This window comes from Osmerus eperlanus, chromosome 6 (genome assembly GCF_963692335.1).
Source record: "Osmerus eperlanus chromosome 6, fOsmEpe2.1, whole genome shotgun sequence".
Lineage (NCBI taxonomy): Eukaryota > Metazoa > Chordata > Actinopteri > Osmeriformes > Osmeridae > Osmerus > Osmerus eperlanus.
In genome coordinates, this window is record NC_085023.1 from 19033607 (window position 1) to 19052033 (window position 18427).

At 45.7% G+C, this 18427-nt stretch overlaps 2 protein-coding genes across 2 annotated transcripts in view; both read right to left on the reverse strand.

Annotated features, from left to right (window-relative positions):
- LOC134022580 (endothelial PAS domain-containing protein 1-like) overlaps positions 1–13406 on the reverse strand; it is a 34696-nt gene extending 21290 nt beyond the window's left edge. Inside the window, 2 exon segments of the mRNA XM_062464214.1 lie at positions 1–38; positions 12972–13406. The exon segment at positions 1–38 is cut by the window's left edge and continues 153 nt beyond it. Of these exon segments, the coding sequence (XP_062320198.1) occupies positions 1–38; positions 12972–12997 (64 nt within the window). The 5' untranslated portion in view covers positions 12998–13406.
- A 977-nt stretch (positions 13407–14383) lies between these two features.
- The window catches only part of LOC134022791 (protein kinase C epsilon type), a 34137-nt gene continuing 30093 nt past the window's right edge, over positions 14384–18427 (reverse strand). The window contains exon 7 of the mRNA XM_062464541.1: positions 14384–17893. Coding sequence (XP_062320525.1) covers positions 17744–17893 — 150 coding nt within the window. The 3' untranslated portion in view covers positions 14384–17743. The remainder of the gene's footprint in view (positions 17894–18427) is intronic.

The following is an 18427-nucleotide window of genomic DNA, read 5'->3' on the forward strand; positions in this document are numbered from 1 at the left end:
CGTCACGGGACTTCTCCTTCCGACGGTCCGAACTGCTTCTACACACACACACACACACACACACACACACACACACACAGGAGGAAGAATGCATTCAGTCTATACATATATAATATGTGATACAAAACCAAAACTAAATATTATGATAATAATGGTAAGATCAATATTAAATGAATAATCTCCAGTCATTTGTAAATAAAGAAAAAAGTTAAGAAACTTGTTTGTGTTAGGTTAGCGGTGCTATGGCCGGGGGGGCAGGAACAGGTTTGTGTATGCAGGTATAGATCCCAACACTCCAGTGTCTCTCTGGTGAGAAAAGTTTTCAAGTTGACACTACTGCTGTAACCTAACCTGGTGTGAGTCAACATGAAACGAGAAAATGATAAATGGAAAAAAAGGTTGAAAACAGACAGAAAGAAGACCTGGGTAACCATTGTCTGCTACAGATGAGTTCTATCACTGAACCCACTTCCTGTGTCTCACAAGTTTCCTTCTCTGAAAGCAGGTCAGTGCCCATCCGTGTGCACTTCTCGCTACGCACACGAAAGGAATCGTATAAACATTTCGGAGAGTTTAAGGGAGTAAAGATCACAGACAGGCTTTACACACTCTGTCACGTGGTGGATTAGTGTCCCTTAGAACAGAACTCTCACAAGGACTGAGAGAGAGAGAGAGAGAGAGTATGTAAAAGAGAGGGAAAGAGACAGAGAGATAATGAGAGAGAAAGTATGTAAAAGAGAGGGAAAGAGAGAGAGACAGAGAGAGAGATAGTGAGAGACAGAGGGAGAGAACGCAACTAGTTAAGGTAGACACATAACTGCAATCCTGCAGATTGTGATCAAATCTCTCTCTCTCTCACACACACACACACACACACACATCCTATTCTGCTGAGCAAACATTCAGTCAGAAATACTAGGACATAACCACAAGGTTTTAAACTGGGGATTAAAAGGCTTCAGAGAAGGTTGTTCTGCGTCCAGACAGAACCACAACAGGCTTCTTATATCCTCAGCAAAAAACCTCAGCAGGCATCCATCCAGCAGGATAATTACTCGGTATAAGAGACCGTCAATTCCTCCGTTCATAAAAAACAACACGGTTGACCCTGACCCCTGACCTTTCCCTGGGTCGTGTTTGTGCTAGCTCTGGGGGTTCCTGGAACACAGGAGGTTTTAGTATCAAACCCACTGGGACTTGTTATACTTAATGAAGCATCACGCGTACTGTACTTCACAGGCCCCGGGAATACCACTGGAATCATAAATCGTTCGGAAGTATTTTGATTTAGACACACTGACACTGACAGGTCCCAAATGGGAATGTGACTGTTGGAAAGTCACCAACTACTTCAAGGCCTGTGTGATCGTTGTTGGCAACAACGATTTCTGTGTCCTTAATCGTCAAGGCAGAATCTTGGTGTGTGTGCTTAGGATAGTGGTTTGTGGGCAATGGTGTTGCGGCGCGTGGCACACCAGCCTAGATCTGGTGAACTCTCCATGCCCTTACAGGGTGGCAAGTCAGTCCCACGTTCAACCACTCATACGGGTGTATTATACACACACGCATGCACACACACACATGCACACACACACATGCACACACACACATGCACACACATGCACACACACGCATGGCTGCACACAAACAAGAGAGATCATTTGTGTGTCGCTCTCTTTGCTTGCTAAAAGTCACAGAGATAAGAAAAAGCACAGAGGGCCAAAGCAAACAGAGAGTGAAAGAGCCAGCAGCAAACCGAAAGCAGCACAAAACCATTTAAAGTCCTTTATTTAGTTTGTCCTTCAGAAGTTACCTGGTAAAAAAGGATTTGCTTTTCAGACAGAGTTGTAATTTTACCAACAACTACTTTCATAAGGTAAGGAAAGTACAATAGTTATTATATGTGTGTGTGTACAGTAGGTATTGCGTGTGTGTGTGTGTACAGTAGGTATTGCGCGTGTCTGTGTACAGTAGGTATTGTGTGTATGTGTGCTGTAGGTCCCACTACATAGCCACCATCCCTTAATTACCGTGTTGTGTTCAGGGAGGAGGTCCAGTTATATTGAGTGGTTTTGGTTTGGTGCCAGTGTACCAGCACGGACATTCAAGTGGTCTGGTCCCACAGACAGCCCCCACACCCCCACCCCCCCCCCGGGTCCTTTTCCCAAACCCCCAGCCCCTCCTCCCCCTCATTCCTTCCTCTTGTTCTATTTCTTAGAAGCCATTAGGGCTGGTTTCCTTGGAGACCACCGCAGCCTGGAACAGGGTTGGAAGACGTACACTTTTCTAGAATAGTTTGGTGTCTCTAGACGTTCTGTCATCTTGACGCCAATGTCCCCCTCGTTGGTGTAGTTGGTTTGGGTATGTTGCTTTCAACACCTGTGATATCACCTCTGCAAACCTTTTACACGTTTGTGGAGCTACTGTACTGCACGCTGTTATTTACACTCAATCAGCATAACATGGTGTACTAAATCCATTCTCTTAAGTAAGAGTAAGAGTCAGGTGGCTGAGCGGTGAGGTAATCGGGCTAGTAATCCGAAGGTTGCCAGTTCGATTCCCGGTCATGCCAACTGACGTTGTGTCCTTGGGCAAGACACTTCACCCTGCTTGCCTTGGGGGAATGTCCCTGTACTTACTGTAAGTCGCTCTGGATAAGAGCGTCTACTAAATGTAAAATATATATTTTTTTTTAGGGAGTCAGGTGGCTGAGCGGTGAGGGAATCGGGCTAGTAATCCGAAGGTTGCCAGTTCGATTCCCGGTCATGCCAACTGACGTTGTGTCCTTGGGCAAGACACTTCACCCTGCTTGCCTTGGGGGAATGTCCCTGTACTTACTGTAAGTCGCTCTGGATAAGAGCGTCTACTAAATGTAAAATATATATATTTTTAGGGAGTCAGGTGGCTGAGCGGTGAGGGAATCGGGCTAGTAATCCGAAGGTTGCCAGTTCGATTCCCGGTCATGCCAACTGACGTTGTGTCCTTGGGCAAGGCACTTCACCCTACTTGCCTCGGGGGAATGTCCCTGTACTTACTGTAAGTCGCTCTGGATAAGAGTGTCTGCTAAATGACTAAATGTCTGTAAATCTGGGGTTTGTTTGTGTGCCAGTCGCTCAGAGTGCACATATACATGTTCTATCTATCTGTGTGTGTGTGTGAGTGGTGTGAGTGTGTGTGTGAGTGGCGTGTCACACTTTGATAGTCGGCCTCATTGTTCCAAGTTTATTTCCCAGTGGAAGTTTCAGGATATTTAACAATGGAGTTGCAGGTCTTCATGATGGCACAAAGCCTCTGAATGCACTCATCGACCCCTCTCTCCCAGACAAACCCACACTCGCGCACACACACTCACACGCACAAAGGCGACAGGAGTCAGTCGGCGCTATAGTCCAGCCAACATGTTCAACAAGTCAGTATCTGTCAGCTGTCACAAGGCTCCACCGCACAGCAGCCAGCCAGTCCCTGAAAAGTTTCTCAGAAGAATCAGAATCAGAATCAGAATGGGATTTATTCGCCATGAAAGTTTGCACAGACAAGGAATTTGCTTTGGCAGGAAGGTGCATACAATAAACATATACCTAAAATTTAAATATGTGGACTATCTATACTAAGGGTACATAAACTAGCAGTACTAAGTGGGATTAGAATAGAATTAAATATACAATAAAATAAAATATAAGTTGCCGTAAATTACAATATAAAAATACAAAAATACAAATATTACAAAAAATACACTCATAGTATCTCAGAGGACACATGGTGGCCTTCCTCAACTGCTCAGTCCACCACTGTATCTCAGAAGGAGCTTACTAGCAGACATCCCAAAGACTCCCTAATCTCAGAGAGGATTATTGGAGATCAAGCATGCAATGCGTTTGATCAGGTCAGAAGGGCAGCCCTGGTTTGGAGTTAGGAGTTACCAGAGGTATCTGAAAGACTGAGTGGTCGAACCTTGGTCCAGTGTTATTGATCAGTCTGTGTTACTCCACTCCTGCTGCCCAGACAGGACGCCCAGACAGGAGGCCCAGACAGGACGCCCAGACAGGACGCCCAGACAGGAGGCCCAGATAGGACGCTCAGACAGTCAGAGGATCAGCAGGGTTCTAGTGAGCCCCATGACCCGGATCACAATCCTGAAGAACTATCTAGGTCATATCCAGCATACCACAAAGAAGTGAGGCAGGTTGAAATGTCACCTATGTGGATTTTGATGGCACACACACGCACAAACATACACACACACACAAGGCTGACAGGATTTCTGACTCAGCAGTTCAGCTGAATGCAAAGGTTGTGTGTGATAACTGTGTGTGTGTGTACACGCACAGCGGTGCATGTTTAGGTGTTTGTGTGCGGACTTTCACAAACAACAACAGCACCTTGTGATTGGCAGAAAGGTCGGGGTGGGCTCGCGGCATGAAGCTCACCAAAATAACCAGCATGGCCCAACTACAATCTGAGAGCAGGCCTGGCAGTCATTCCCCTAGAGCTGGCCTTCTGTCCTTGACCAGGACAACACACACACACACACACACACCCACAACGACCAAAGACGACATACACCTGGTTAGATCTGTTTACACGCCCACACACGCCAATTTTGTTGATATTGGAAAAAAATCTCCTACATTTACATTATATTTAGTCATTTAGCAGACGCTCTTATCCAGAGCGACTTACAGTAAGTACTGGGACATTCCCCCGAGGCAAGTAGGGTGAAGTGCCTTGCCCAAGGACACAACGTCATTGGCCTGGCGGTGAATCAAACCGGCAACCTTCGGATTACTAGACCAATTCCCTAACCGCTCAGCCACCTGACTCCCATCTCCTGCCACCAGTATTGAGACATGCTGTCCATATTCAGCACTCAAAGCCTGATATTAGTGTTGGTTGTCCTTCATGGGAAACACCAACACAGAGAGGTTGCTTTTAACAGACACAATCTGCACACATATTGGCCTCCAAATGACACGTGAAGATTAAATCTATGGAAAACACAAATCTATTTTCAGTATGTGTGCAGGTCTGAGCTTCTGTAAGAAGCTGTCTAAAACAAAGGGACCATGGAAGGTGGAAGGAGACGGTGCTTCAAGGAACTCACTTGACGAGAACGAGGAACCTTCCATGCAGACACTTCCCACACACACACATAAAATACACACACACACATACAAACACACACACATACTTTACACACACACGCAATCAGCTTCTTCTCCTAAGGGTACATATCATCTCATTTGCTCATTGCTTAATCATTTATATTGATGTAATCTATATCTAAGTAATAAAAACCTATTTTTACGAGGTAGGCCTCTAGATGTATGAGGTAAGCCGTCGGTGTGTTTGCTAAACAGGGACATTAATGAGCTGTCATGAATCTGACGAGCAGACAGCAGACAGTGGGGAAAGAGACAGACCCATGAAGGTGTGGCGTTCGATGACACTCAAGCTGACAGGAGCAGTCAGACAGACAGGCCTACCAACCGTCAGACAGACAGGCAGTCAGGTAGACGGTCGAAAGGGAAGGCAGACAGTCAAACAGTCAGACAGACAGACAGGTAGTTAGGTAGACGGTCGAAAGGGAAGGCAGACAGTCAGACAGACAGGCAGTCAGGTAGACGGTCAAAGTTGTAGACCGACCATCAGACAGACAGGCAGGGCTAGGTGCGTGCGGAGAGAAGAGAGTGAGCCGTCAAGTCAGCAGTCTGATGGGTTTAGGGCACGTTGGCAGGGAATGCATATCTGGAATTCAGTACATCACCTGACATTGTGCTGCTTAAACTCTAAGGCCCGCGATCGCATGTCCCAAGGCCCGCAGCGCATTGTGAAGCAAGACTGAAAACTAATAACAAGTACTGAACACCACCAGCTACGATGACGTACGTCATCGTAGCTGGTGCACGTTGCGTGGACTTAAGTCGCAGGCAGAGATGTAAAATGGTATTGACGTGCCTCCAGGAATTTACTAATTGCCATAGTGATTCAGAGAATCAGGCATTTACAGACGGGTTTGCTGATGTACAGTACGAGTGCCTTTAAGAGCTATTGAGATGGAGATTTCAGCTTAGTCCAGTTTGGTTCGATCCAGCCCGGCCCCGCCTTTACCATGGTTCCTGGTGTAGGGCTTCATACACACACAGACGCACACACACACGGACGCACACCTTTCCCTTGCTTGCAGTCCGTCTTCCTGTCGTTTTGGCGAGCCAGATAAACACAAACAGGGAACAATACCATCGCCTGGCCACTCTGTGATTCAGAGGAACAGAAAGTTCTAGAACACTGCCAAACAAACAACCGCCAGCGCAGCGCTGCGCAGACTGCCCGCCCAAAGAGAGATGGAGGAGATGGCTGATGTTCCTGACACGCCTGGTGAAAGGCATGATGGGATCACACCCATTCCTCCAACCCCACCCTCTCCCTCCCCCAGGTCCTAAACCACCTTTCTATTTCATCATGCCACACACACAAACACACACACAGACACACACACAGACACAAATAAAGATACATGAGCAAACAACTGTAAATACCGTTGATAAGCAGACGCATGAAGAAGGGACGCATTGTGTAGAACTGTGGATGTTAAGCCACAGGTGGTGTCTCAACGCTCCAGCATCACGGCATACAAAACAGGCACCACTTGGCAGAAGCATGATTTAGGAGAGAGAGATGGGTGCAGACACGGAGAGAAATAGAGATTGAGGGAGGGAGAGAGAGAGATGGAGAGAGAAAGAGAAGTAAAGGGAAAGGGAGAGAGAGGTTGGGGGAAAGAGAGTGAGGGGGAGATATAGTATACAGCTGGAGAGAGAGAGAGAGAGAGAGAGAGAGAGAGAGAGAGAGAGAGAGAGAGAGAGAGAGAGAGAGAGAGAGAGAGAGAGAGAGAGAGAGAGAGAGAGAGAGAGAGAGAGAGAGAGAGAGAGAGAGAGAGAGAGAGAGAGAGAGCGAAACAGAGAGAGACACAGAGAGAGACACAGAGAGAGACACAGAGACGATAGAAAACCCAGTGTGAAAAGAAAAAAAGAGCGTGCCAGAGAAGGGTGAATGAGGTGGAAGGGAGTTGGCAGTCAGATTCCCATGTCTTTCCGATAAGAGAGTGTGACTTCAGACTTTTATAATCTCCAGCTTCTACACATTCTGTTCGTGATCTAGTTGATGAACTGTCAGTGGATCCAGTACACTGTGAGGACGAGCCGACCCCTTGAGAGTGTTTCTCATGTTATGCTGCCTGCAGGAAACATCCTCTCAGTTTTATAACCACAATGTGACATTCCAGATCGTGTCCAAATATTCATACTATAATGTGTTGTTGTAATCAACATTGTAATGGCCTTATAAATAATATTAAACATTACCTTTACAAAGTAGGTAATGCCCAAAAGAAAGGTGGTTATGAAAGGTCATGTGGTTGTTGTGTGCGCAAGGTCTGCAGAATGGGCATGCGGAATAGCTAGTGTATCTGTACACTTGAATCTCTAACTCACCCACGACGTTAGTCTCAACAAGAAATGGGAATCAGGTGGCTGAGTGGTGAGGGAATCGGGCTAGTAATCCGAAGGTTGCCAGTTCGATTCCCGGTCATGCCAACTGACGTTGTGTCCTTGGGCAAGGCACTTCACCCTACTTGCCTCGGGGGAATGTCCCTGTACTTACTGTAAGTCGCTACTGTAAGAGCGTCTGCTAAATGACTAAATGTAAAATGTAAATGTAAGAAAGACATGAGATCTGTCAATAACAGGCAGAGGAATGTGAGGATGGGGTAATTAAGCAGATAACAAACATCCACTAGATATCTTTGAACATGGGGGTTATTTGAATCCCTACATTCTAATGACTACAGTGTCTCAGACAGTCTTGGAGCGCTTCCAGGTAACTTGAGGAAGGGCATCGCTGCTCGACCTCACCAGAGCAACAGGAAGCTGGGGACCACTTGACAGGAAGGACCAGGAGACAGAGTTCTGAAGGAGGTGAGGAAGACCTCAAGTCGGCAACAACATCCTCTTTAACTAAAGAGAGAGAGAGAGAGAGAGAGAGAGAGAGAGAGAGAGAGAGAGAGAGAGAGAGAGAGAGAGAGAGAGAGAGAGAGAGAGAGAGAGAGAGAGAGAGAGAGAACAAAATGAAGGCAGAAAGACAGAGTGACGGTTTGAAATCCCTCAGAGACAAGTCAAGCAACTAAGAGAAGGAGGGAGGAGGAGAGAGGGAGGAAGAGAGAGAGTCGGAATCCTGAGGAAAGGAGGAATAGAGAATTTTTAAATAAATACTAAAGATAGAGAGATGCTAAAAGAGAGAGACAGAGGGAGAGAGGGAGAAGGAGAGAGAAAGAGAGAGATTGACGATGGAAGCTCTACAGAGACTATAAGAAGGGAAGAGAGAAAAGGACAGAGAGAGAGACGGAGAGAGCGTGAGAGAGGCGGAGAGAGGTAGAACGAGAGATTGGCTAAGGAAGCTCTATGGAGACTAGAAGAGGGGAGGAGAGAGGCAGATGGAAAGGGAGGAAGGAGAGGCTGGTTCCCAGAGCAGGCTCGGACCCCTGACTCTGCCACCTGCTGTGTGGCTGTCGGGGGTGGAGGCCGGGAGTTCAGAAGCCTACGTTCTCCACCCCTCCAGAGGGCTAGTCACAATAAACCCTATACCGGAGGAACCATACCGCTGGGAAAGGCTCCTCTCTTCTCCTCCTCCTACACTATCCCATCCTCTTCACATCTCCTCTCCTCCCATACCATCTCATCCTCTCCACATCTCCTCTCCTCCTATACTGTCCTCTACACCTCTCCTCACCTCCTATCCCATCTTCTCCATCTCTCCTCACCACCTCTTATCCTCTCCACCTCCTCTCATGTCCTCTCCTGTCTCTTTAACCACACAGCCAAACCCCAGCGGAGTCCATAACCTCGTCACACAATCCAGCCCAGAGTTCCAGCACAAAGGCTGTGCTTTCTATGGCACTAACCAGCCTTTTACAAGGGCCAGTCAAACTGGCTGGGAAAGGGAAACACAACTGAGACTCAAGCCTGACTGAAGTGGCTCATTATCTGGGAGTGTATAAGGCTTGGGCTGATCATGGCCGTGTGTGTGTTTGCGTGTGTGTGTGGGAGGGGGGTGTGTGGGGGTGGGTATGTGTGGGTGTGGGTGTGTGTGTGAGAGAGAGAGTGTGTGGGTGTCAATGCAAAATGAACTGAGCTGCTCACCCCTTCATCAAGTCATCTGTCATCTTGACGGATCAAAAAAAAGTGGAAGTTCACTTCAAGGCGTACCACCAAAGACCCATCAAAAGTGTTGGAGTCTAGGAAGAGAAGGTTCTCAATTGGTCCAACGTTAATCTCACTGTCCCGGCCCAGGTCGTCCACCCAGTCTTCTTGTACATTACATTACATTACATTACATTCAGTCATTTAGCAGACGCTCTTATCCAGAGTGACTTACAGTAAGTACAGGGACATTCCCCCCGAGGCAAGTAGGGTGAAGTGCCTTGCCCAAGGACACAACGTCATTTGGCACGGCCGGGAATCGAACTGGCAACCTTCAGATTACAAGCCCGATTCTCTAACCGCTCAGCCACCTACTCCCTGTAGGTGGAGGTGTCATGCGAGGCCCGTGGGGTGTTGGGGTAATGTCTGGCCAGCAGCCTGACAGGGTTGGCATGGTGAGGCCGGTGGGCAGGGTGCCAGCCGGTGCTCTACAGGCCAATGGTGTGAACCCCTGAGTTCACAACGCCTGAGTTCACAACGCTGGGCTGAGAGCTGGGGCTCTTCTTTCTTCTCTCTCTGTCTCTCTCTCTCTCTCTCTCTCTGTTTTCTCCCTCTCACTCTATCTATCTATCTCTCTCTCTCGCTCTCTCTCTCTCTCTCTGTTTCTCCCTCTCCCTCTCTATCTATCTATCTCTCTCTCGCTCTCTCTCTGTTTTTCACTCTCTCTCTTTCTCCCTTTCTCTCTCTCTCTTTCTCCCTCTCTCTCTCACTCCCTCCCTCTCTCTCTCTCTCTCTCTCTCTCTATCCATCAATAACTTTATATCACACCCACTGACTATGAGAGGCCAAGCCAGGACATAAGGACACAACAGATCCCATTATTACAATATGACGTAACTGATCAACAACAACAACAACACCAGGGAAACATAAACTGCTACACGGTCTGTTGGAGATCCATAAGTGTATCCAATGCTGCCAAAGGCCAGTGGTCAAGATGACAAGGAACCACATGCATGATGGAAACCTGACATCCCCCTCATCTGACATGTGACCAGACTAACAGGAAGGATGAGTGAGCAAGTGGACGTCCAGCGCCACAGTGATCCTCGGACAGTGTTCTCACAGTGATCACACAGCGTATATGAGAGCAGGCAAGAAAATAAACTCATTAAAATCTCCTGTAAGAGGAACCTTTTAGAATAACACATGCTCTATAAAACTGGTGTGAAGTTTCACCTCTCAAATAAACAGAGCTCCAGTAGACAGGGTCGAGACAGGGACTCACCTTACTGACTGTTCATAGGACCAGTCAAGTCCCAACCAATAAGAGACACGCCAACATAGTAAAACACACATATGAGATGAACTACATTTGTTTTTTATGAATCACATCATGTTCTTCCTTAAAGGAATAATCACATGCACACACTCAAGTGGACACACACACGGGCTCTAACACACATGCACCCACACACACACACACACACACACACACACCCACACACACACACACACACACCCCGGAGGGCCTTCCCATATAAACCATTAGCCTACATCACTCAGCTACATTCTAACATGGCCGCCGAGTCTGTTGCGTAAGCTAAAAAAAACCTTCAGATGAAATGTCTCCACTGTCGTCCCCTACTTTCCAAGATGTTTTCATGACAGATTTGCTGTGACCATCAAGGTTCAATACCTGCCTTGTTTACTGCAGAGTGCTATAGGGCAAAAATCTGATAGTGTTAGCGTAGCCTCGTTAGCGAATGGAGCAGGACTGCAGTCACGAGGTCTGAAGGACCAGACAGGGAGACGCTACAACAAGACCCTTACACTCTCTCTCTCTCTCTCTCTCTCTCTCTCTCTCTCTCTCTCTCTCTCTCTCACACACACACACACACACACACACACTCTGAGAAATCCTCCTAGGGCATCCTTTAACCCTTACACTCTCTCTCTCTCTCTCTCTCTCTCTCTCTCTCTCTCTCTCTCTCTCTCTCTCTCTCTCTCTCTCTCTCTCTCTCACACACACACACACACACACACACACACACTCTGAGAGATCCTCCTAGGGCATCCTTTAACCCTTACACTCTCTCTCTCTCTCTCTCTCTCTCTCTCTCTCTCTCACACACACACACACACACACACACACACACACACACACACACACACACACACACACACTGAGAGATCCTCCTAGGGCATCCTTTAACCCTTACACTCTCTCTCTCTCTCTCTCTCTCTCTCTCACACACACACACACACACACACACTCTGAGAGATCCTCCTAGGGCATCCTTTAACCCTGACACCCTCTTTCTCTCTCATACAGACACACGCGCACACACACACACACAGATGTCGCACTAGTTTTTGAAAGAGGAAAGAGTTCAAAGTTAGTTTGAAAGTACCCCAATCTAGTTCAGTCAATGTATTGGTCATCTAGTCTTTACAACATTTTATTTATTTATAATAAACATATAAAAGTTAAGGAGGATATACATTTATGTTGCATTGTGTGGCTTTATGTGCTAAGATTGAAGGGAGATTTTTGGCACCAGTACATTAGGTCTACATACCTCTAAGAAACCCATAGTCCATGAGAACATGTCCAAGAAACTCCATTGAATGAACACCGTACTGTTGACTTGCAAATTCAATTAGGCCATTTACACATTTACATATGCATGATCTTATTAACATTCCTAATTGTGATTGGCATTTTTTTCCGTCTCTTTCTGAATCATTAAAGTACCACCACACCCACACTGTAGGGTACTAGGCCGACTGCTACAGGCACAGCGACCTCAACGCATTCTCTGCCTTCTTGTCGCGTCCTTCTTCAACCTGCAGTCTAACTATTTGGACAGTTTTGGTATACTTCTGTCTGTTTTACTAACATGTTAGTTCATCAGATGTTTCTTTAAATCAGATCTTCACGGGATTCTGAGTCTGTGCTAGACACACATGAATTCACAGGAATTCAACAACAACAACCAAATTTATTGGTTGTTGTTATTTTTTAGGACGTTGGTGTCATCGGTTATTGATTTACATTTACATTTAGTAGACGCTCTTATCCAGAGCGACTTTCAGTAAGTACAGGGACATTCCCCCGAGGCAAGTAGGGTTAAGTGCCTTGCCCAAGGACACAACGTCAGTTGGCATGACCGGGAATCGAACTGGCAACCTTCGGATTACTAGCCCGATTCCCTCACCGCTCAGCCACCTGACTCCCAGATCTGATTACGCACACATGATTAGTGGATTAGGCCTAAATTATCTCTAATGGGTACTCAAAAGTAGTCTACTCCACGATTCACAATTATACAATTAGGCAATTAATATTGTTATAATGTATTAATATAGATCAGTTCACAAAAGACACAAAAAGTCTACTGAAAAACTCAACTAAGCACGTCAAATGAATTATGGAAAGTTCAGGTTAATTCTGAACACAGACATTCGGAAAACGTGAAACATGAATCCAATATTCATAAAATAACAAAGTGCCGCTTTGTTCATGTGGTAAACCTATCCAACAAATCTCCGCGATGTAGTTTAACTGAAGCTGGCGTCGAGGCAGCGCAACAGGTTGGATTTGCAATTTAATGCAAATCATTTTGTGGGCTGATACTCAGGCAGTTGGACAATTTATTCTACATGTGTTTTTACAATAGGTTGATTAAAGTTATTTAACCTTTAAATTAACGGTATAAAACGTGTCTATATTAAATAATCAACCGATCTGAAATATCAAAAGGTACAGTAGCCTACCTTTTCTTGTCCTTATCGGCCGTCATGTTTTCTTATGCAAAGTTCAATCTGACTGAGTGTCGTAAATTCCCGAAAGTCCAAGTACACTTGAGGAACAAGTTCAAAACAAGCCAAACTACGTTAAATTTAAATGCAAAGCAACTAAAGTCAAATGTATTTGGCTATAATAAAAAGCCAAAATATGTATTTAAATATTGTTGCGTTCAGTCCATTTCAGAAGCGGGTTGTGTTCCACTTGTAAAAGCAGAGGCTACACAGTCTCAGGACACTGCCGAGGATCGCATAGCCTTTCACCCAGTTCACCACAGGTAAATCCAGAAGGTTTCACAAAATCAAAACACTTGGAAAAACTTGGTCAGTCCGCTGTCAAAGTTGCTTTGGTTGCGTCGCTAGTCTGAAACTTTCAGCCCCTTGCTTGAGATACACTCTCGCCAGTGCGAGCCTGCGCTCAGCTGGCCAGCTAACAGTCGCTCAATCAATCAGAGCGCAGTGATTGGAGCGCACGCTGAGAGGAACCTCCCCCGCCAACCCCACCCCCTTCTATCCGCACCTTGTGGCCGCACCGATTGTGGACAAGTCCGGTTAGTCCTCTCTAACACACACCTGTGGCCAGTTTAGCAACGCGTGGCCGAGTAATGATGAAACGTTGATGAGTAAATCGCAGATATACAAGCCATTATAAGATTCACAATGTGCCAATGTGACACAAAAAAAATCATTTTTTTTACTACAAATCAAGATTATTTTAGCAAAAATCTTAAGTGTGGAATAGTATAATAGGATAGGATAGTAATCTGCTCTTGGTGGAGTCTCGGGGGTCACATGACCCAGATCCCAACCTTCCCAACCTTCGACACTAGACTAAAAGGACACGCTTGTGACTCAAGTCCTAGACAGGAGGGTTGTGGGGGTGTGGGAGGTATATGACTGGAGCATGTACTGTAGGGCTCCAGCAACATCAGTCTTCCTTCATGAGGCCTCACCACAGCCTGTCAAGGTTTCACAAAGGCCTCAAACATACATCTGAATGTATTGCACCCTCCGGGACACGTCCGATTTGGCTGTGAGCTCGGAGGACGAGGAATACTATGGCCCCGGGGTGAGCCACGGGTGGAATGTCTTCATGATAATTCCCTTTGGAAGGTATCGATATATATCGGTATTTTTACACCTTTAATGATTCACCAGTGCTCCTAGGTCAAGGAGAATCTTTGCTATCCGAACAGACCTTAGCATCCCCAGAATGACAGAAGGTTGAAAGAGCTGCTATCTAAAGGACAAACACTGTCCTCAAAACAGGGAAGATACCTGCACTGTCAGTACTGTACATGATAGTACATGATGGTCATTGGACCCTGGGGCCATAGTGTTGACATGTCATAACTGTATATGGTTGATGTATGGCCATTAAATTACAACAAAATAATACAATTTATTTCTTTTTTTACATCATATTTAATAGGTTCCAAAAACTAATGATACACATTCACATCTTTTAGAATACAGTACATTTGGCACACAGCGAAATGCTTACACTGACATAACACTAATGAATGACAAAGGAACTGACATAAAACCAAAAGAAAGAGATAACCCCATCTGTCAGGTGACAAACTGTACATATAAAGCTTCACAAATACAGAAACCGGAAATGAAAACACTACATACAACAACAGAACACATATGACCCAGCGATGGAACTAGGTTTGGATGCACTGTTTAGAAAAATAAATGATACACAGCCAGACATAATTTAATCTTCTTCAGACCAGTACGAGCTTCCTATGGTGTATTTCATCTTTCACCTTCCTCCCTGTCAAACCTTTACACGGCGAAGAGGAGAATGGGATGAAGAGTTGTGGGTTTGACTTGGAGTGTGAGAACACTGGGAACTATGCCTCTGGGTCGGTGAGGGACAGCATGTCTGTCGTCTGACATAAACACACACACACACACACACACATACGAAGACCGGAGACCAGGACAAGATAGGACATCCCATGTTGAGATGGAAGAAAATAGAGGTGAGCCAGTGATGTAGGGATAGAGCAGAGAAGAACAGGGTAAGATGGAACAGGATGTTACTCAAGCCCAGGAGATGAGTGTTAAAGTGGGATTCATCCACACAAAAGCTTTATCATTTATCTCTAAAGGGGCTCTACATATGCCTTAAAAAGTAAACAGTAGGTATCACTATGTTCTGAGGACTATCTCTGTACTCTGGCCTACTGTACTTCAGTGACCGCTTATACAATGACAGTAAATATTCATCACAACTACTGTTGCTATGGCATCTGCTTCTGTTGTCTTGCAATACCTGCCACCAAGGCTGATGTTCCCATTATTATACTGGCTGCTAATCATTTTTTTTGTAGTACTGCCACTTTTACTACCACTACAAATACTACAGTACTACTACTCCTGTAAATACTGCTACTATCACTAGCCCCACTAGTGTAGAATCTGCTATTAGTACTACTGAGTATTTTGAACCAACAGTACCACAGTGTTACTGGAGGACGAGCTGCAAAGCAGTTTGTCGCGGTGGTGTCGACATCACAACCACGGGGTCCTTCTCCACACCCAACTGGAAGTGGAACGTTCTCGCAACAACTCGTAACAACAGGACTTTGTACCTTCGGGAAGACCACTGACACTGAGTGTACTGTGCTAGAGATACACAGTATGAAGGCCAACCCCCCCAGACCGCTACATCAGTCAGGTGTTGTACTGTCAGCACGTATTAGGGTTACGGACGGACAACAGGTCGGAGTCAGCAGATGGAAGGTTGGATGGTGGGATGAGAGGTAAGCATCAGCCAATCACCAACTCACAAAATAAAGAGCCATGCATTTAAAAAACGAAAATCAAACCAAAGAAATATCGTCAGAAGCCAGAGAGAGGAAGAGGAATTAAAACACCTGCCCTGAGGAAAGGAAGGTAGAATAAAGACATACCAACACACACACACACACACACACAGAGTATTGCACGTGGACATTGTAACTTTTTCATATTCTAGTAATACACAGTAATATTGTAGGTTTGACCATGCAACAGATGAGACATTCTCATCAGGATTCACATACAAGCTTATATACACAAAGGACCTGTACAGAGACACAGACGTGGGCTCCTATCAGTCTCAGTCAGTCTTGTTGCATAGAGAAGAAATCCAGGATTTCAGAAGCTCAGCAACAAGACGATCCAGTAAAATCACCACAACAACAACAAATCGGAACGTTTTAAATAAAATAAAATAAAGAGACGACAGCTACGCCATTTTAAAAGCTTCAAGAGGGCACTTCTTATGGACCTCTGGCCTATGTTGGACACGCACACGTGCTTACACACAACCCGCGCACACACACACACACACAACATGCACACACACACAGCACACAACACGCTCACAGGCACAGACGCACAGATCTGATACATTCAGACGCTTGCTAACCCTCATCACCGGTCATGCATACAAGCACATTCATCTACACTGAAATTCATGACATTCATTTGGAGGATGTGGATCAAGAATATAGTAATACTGTGGACATATCTACAGTAGGTAACTGGAGGACAGTTACACACACAAGGCATTGGAAGTACTGTACAAAGACTCATTCTGCTTGCTGTTTGATCTTTGCGGAAACAGGAACACAGTCTAAACCCTTACTGCATTCTATCTCTCCTTACGGTGAACCAATTGGCTTGGAGAAAGTTTCAAACTTTCATACAATCGTTGGTTGTAAGGATTTGGTTCTTTTTTTGTGTTGTTTATTTTGTTTTTGGCATTCAGGTGCAGCAGAGGGAAGGAGAAGGATTAGGAGGACATTCTAGAACACAGTAAGACTCGCTACAGACAAAAAAAAAAATAATTCATAGGAACTCATGTAATTTACTGTAACACCGTAGAGAATTGGTTGGCTGTGGAATATTGTACAACTGGGATATGGAGATCACATGGCTGCAATGACTAATCGGGAGCTTGTGACCTCTGACCTCCTCTATACATTACACTCCATGACATGGCGATCTGTACGCATCCAGCGTATAATACGCTGTGACATGGCAGTTTATACATGCAATGACACAGCAATCTGTGTGTCTCAGATTCCACTGGACGGGTCACTGTTACCAACCCTGACTAATCTCCATCCACCCCTGTGCCTCAAAGACTTTGGTGTGGTCCACTATTCTGATTGGATCACAGGTGGTCCAGACCAGAACATTTGGGGTTCCTACAGTATTTGACATCAAATTTGGATGATGCTCTAACATCTGCATGAAACGTGCATGGATGGAGTGACAGACATACAAAAACCCGATGGAGACTTCAAACGATCTGACTTAAGCTCTGGAGTTAGACCAGACTAAAGTTAGACCAGACTAAAGTTAGACCTGGGTACAATTAAAGAAATAACTCCTTCTTAGTTTTCATTCTTAGTAGTTGAGTGTGTTTGTATGTGCCTTCCTAAGTGTGTGTATAGTGTTTGCGTGTGACAATAAGCGGCAGTGTCAATGCAATCGCATGGGTCAAATCTGCATTTACGTGTGCATGTGTGTTTGTTCACAGCATATTTCACAGCTGTCTCTGTGTGTGTGTGTGTGTGTGTGTGCACGTGTTACACCGCTGTGGCTATTTGCGTGTGCGTGGGCGTGTGTGTTTCACATCTGTATGCGTCTAAACTCTTGAGCGAGTGTGTGTGGTGGGCAGGAAGTGGTGAAGAGGGGCTCCTGAATGGGATTGTGGGGCAGTGTCCCGACAGGCCCTAGGAGGACAGGGTCTCTTCTCCAAAGTAGGAGAAGCCCTTGAACTCCTCCTGGTTGATCTGCTTGATGATGGTGTCTTCCATGGGCGTCAGGATGGGCTCCTCGCGGGTGAAGTCCTGGTCAAAGTTGTTCACGTCCCTTTTGGTTTTCTAAGCAGAGTAGAGAAGGGAAGGGTCAAAAAACAACAACAAAGGTGCTATTCTGTTCTTTAATAAGTGAACTGGGAATCGAATCAGGATTAGAAGTCAAAGCCATGATTTTTTTATGGATTCCTTTGGGTTCTCACTAGGTTCTCCTGTGTTCTCCGGTTCTCAGAGCTCTCATTCCTCTTGGGGGGGGTGTGGGAACTGGACAGCGTTCCTCCCCCTAGACATTCCATATAACCTCACACACTGCAGAGTGACACGTCTCTATCTATCTGCTCTATACTCTCTCCAAGCGTCTATCTAGTGTGTAAACTACACCCCCCCTGTCTCTGTCCTCTCTATCTCCACACTAAACACACTCCTGTCTCTGTTGAGAGTGTGACAGACAGGCAGAGCGACTACCATGGTGTGCATGTGTGTTTTGATATCTGTACGAGTGTGGGTGTCTGCCTGTCAGTCTGTGTGTGTGTGTGTGTGTTTTTATCTGTGTCTGTCTTCAAGTGTCTGTCTGTGTGTGGGTTTAGATCTGTAAATGTG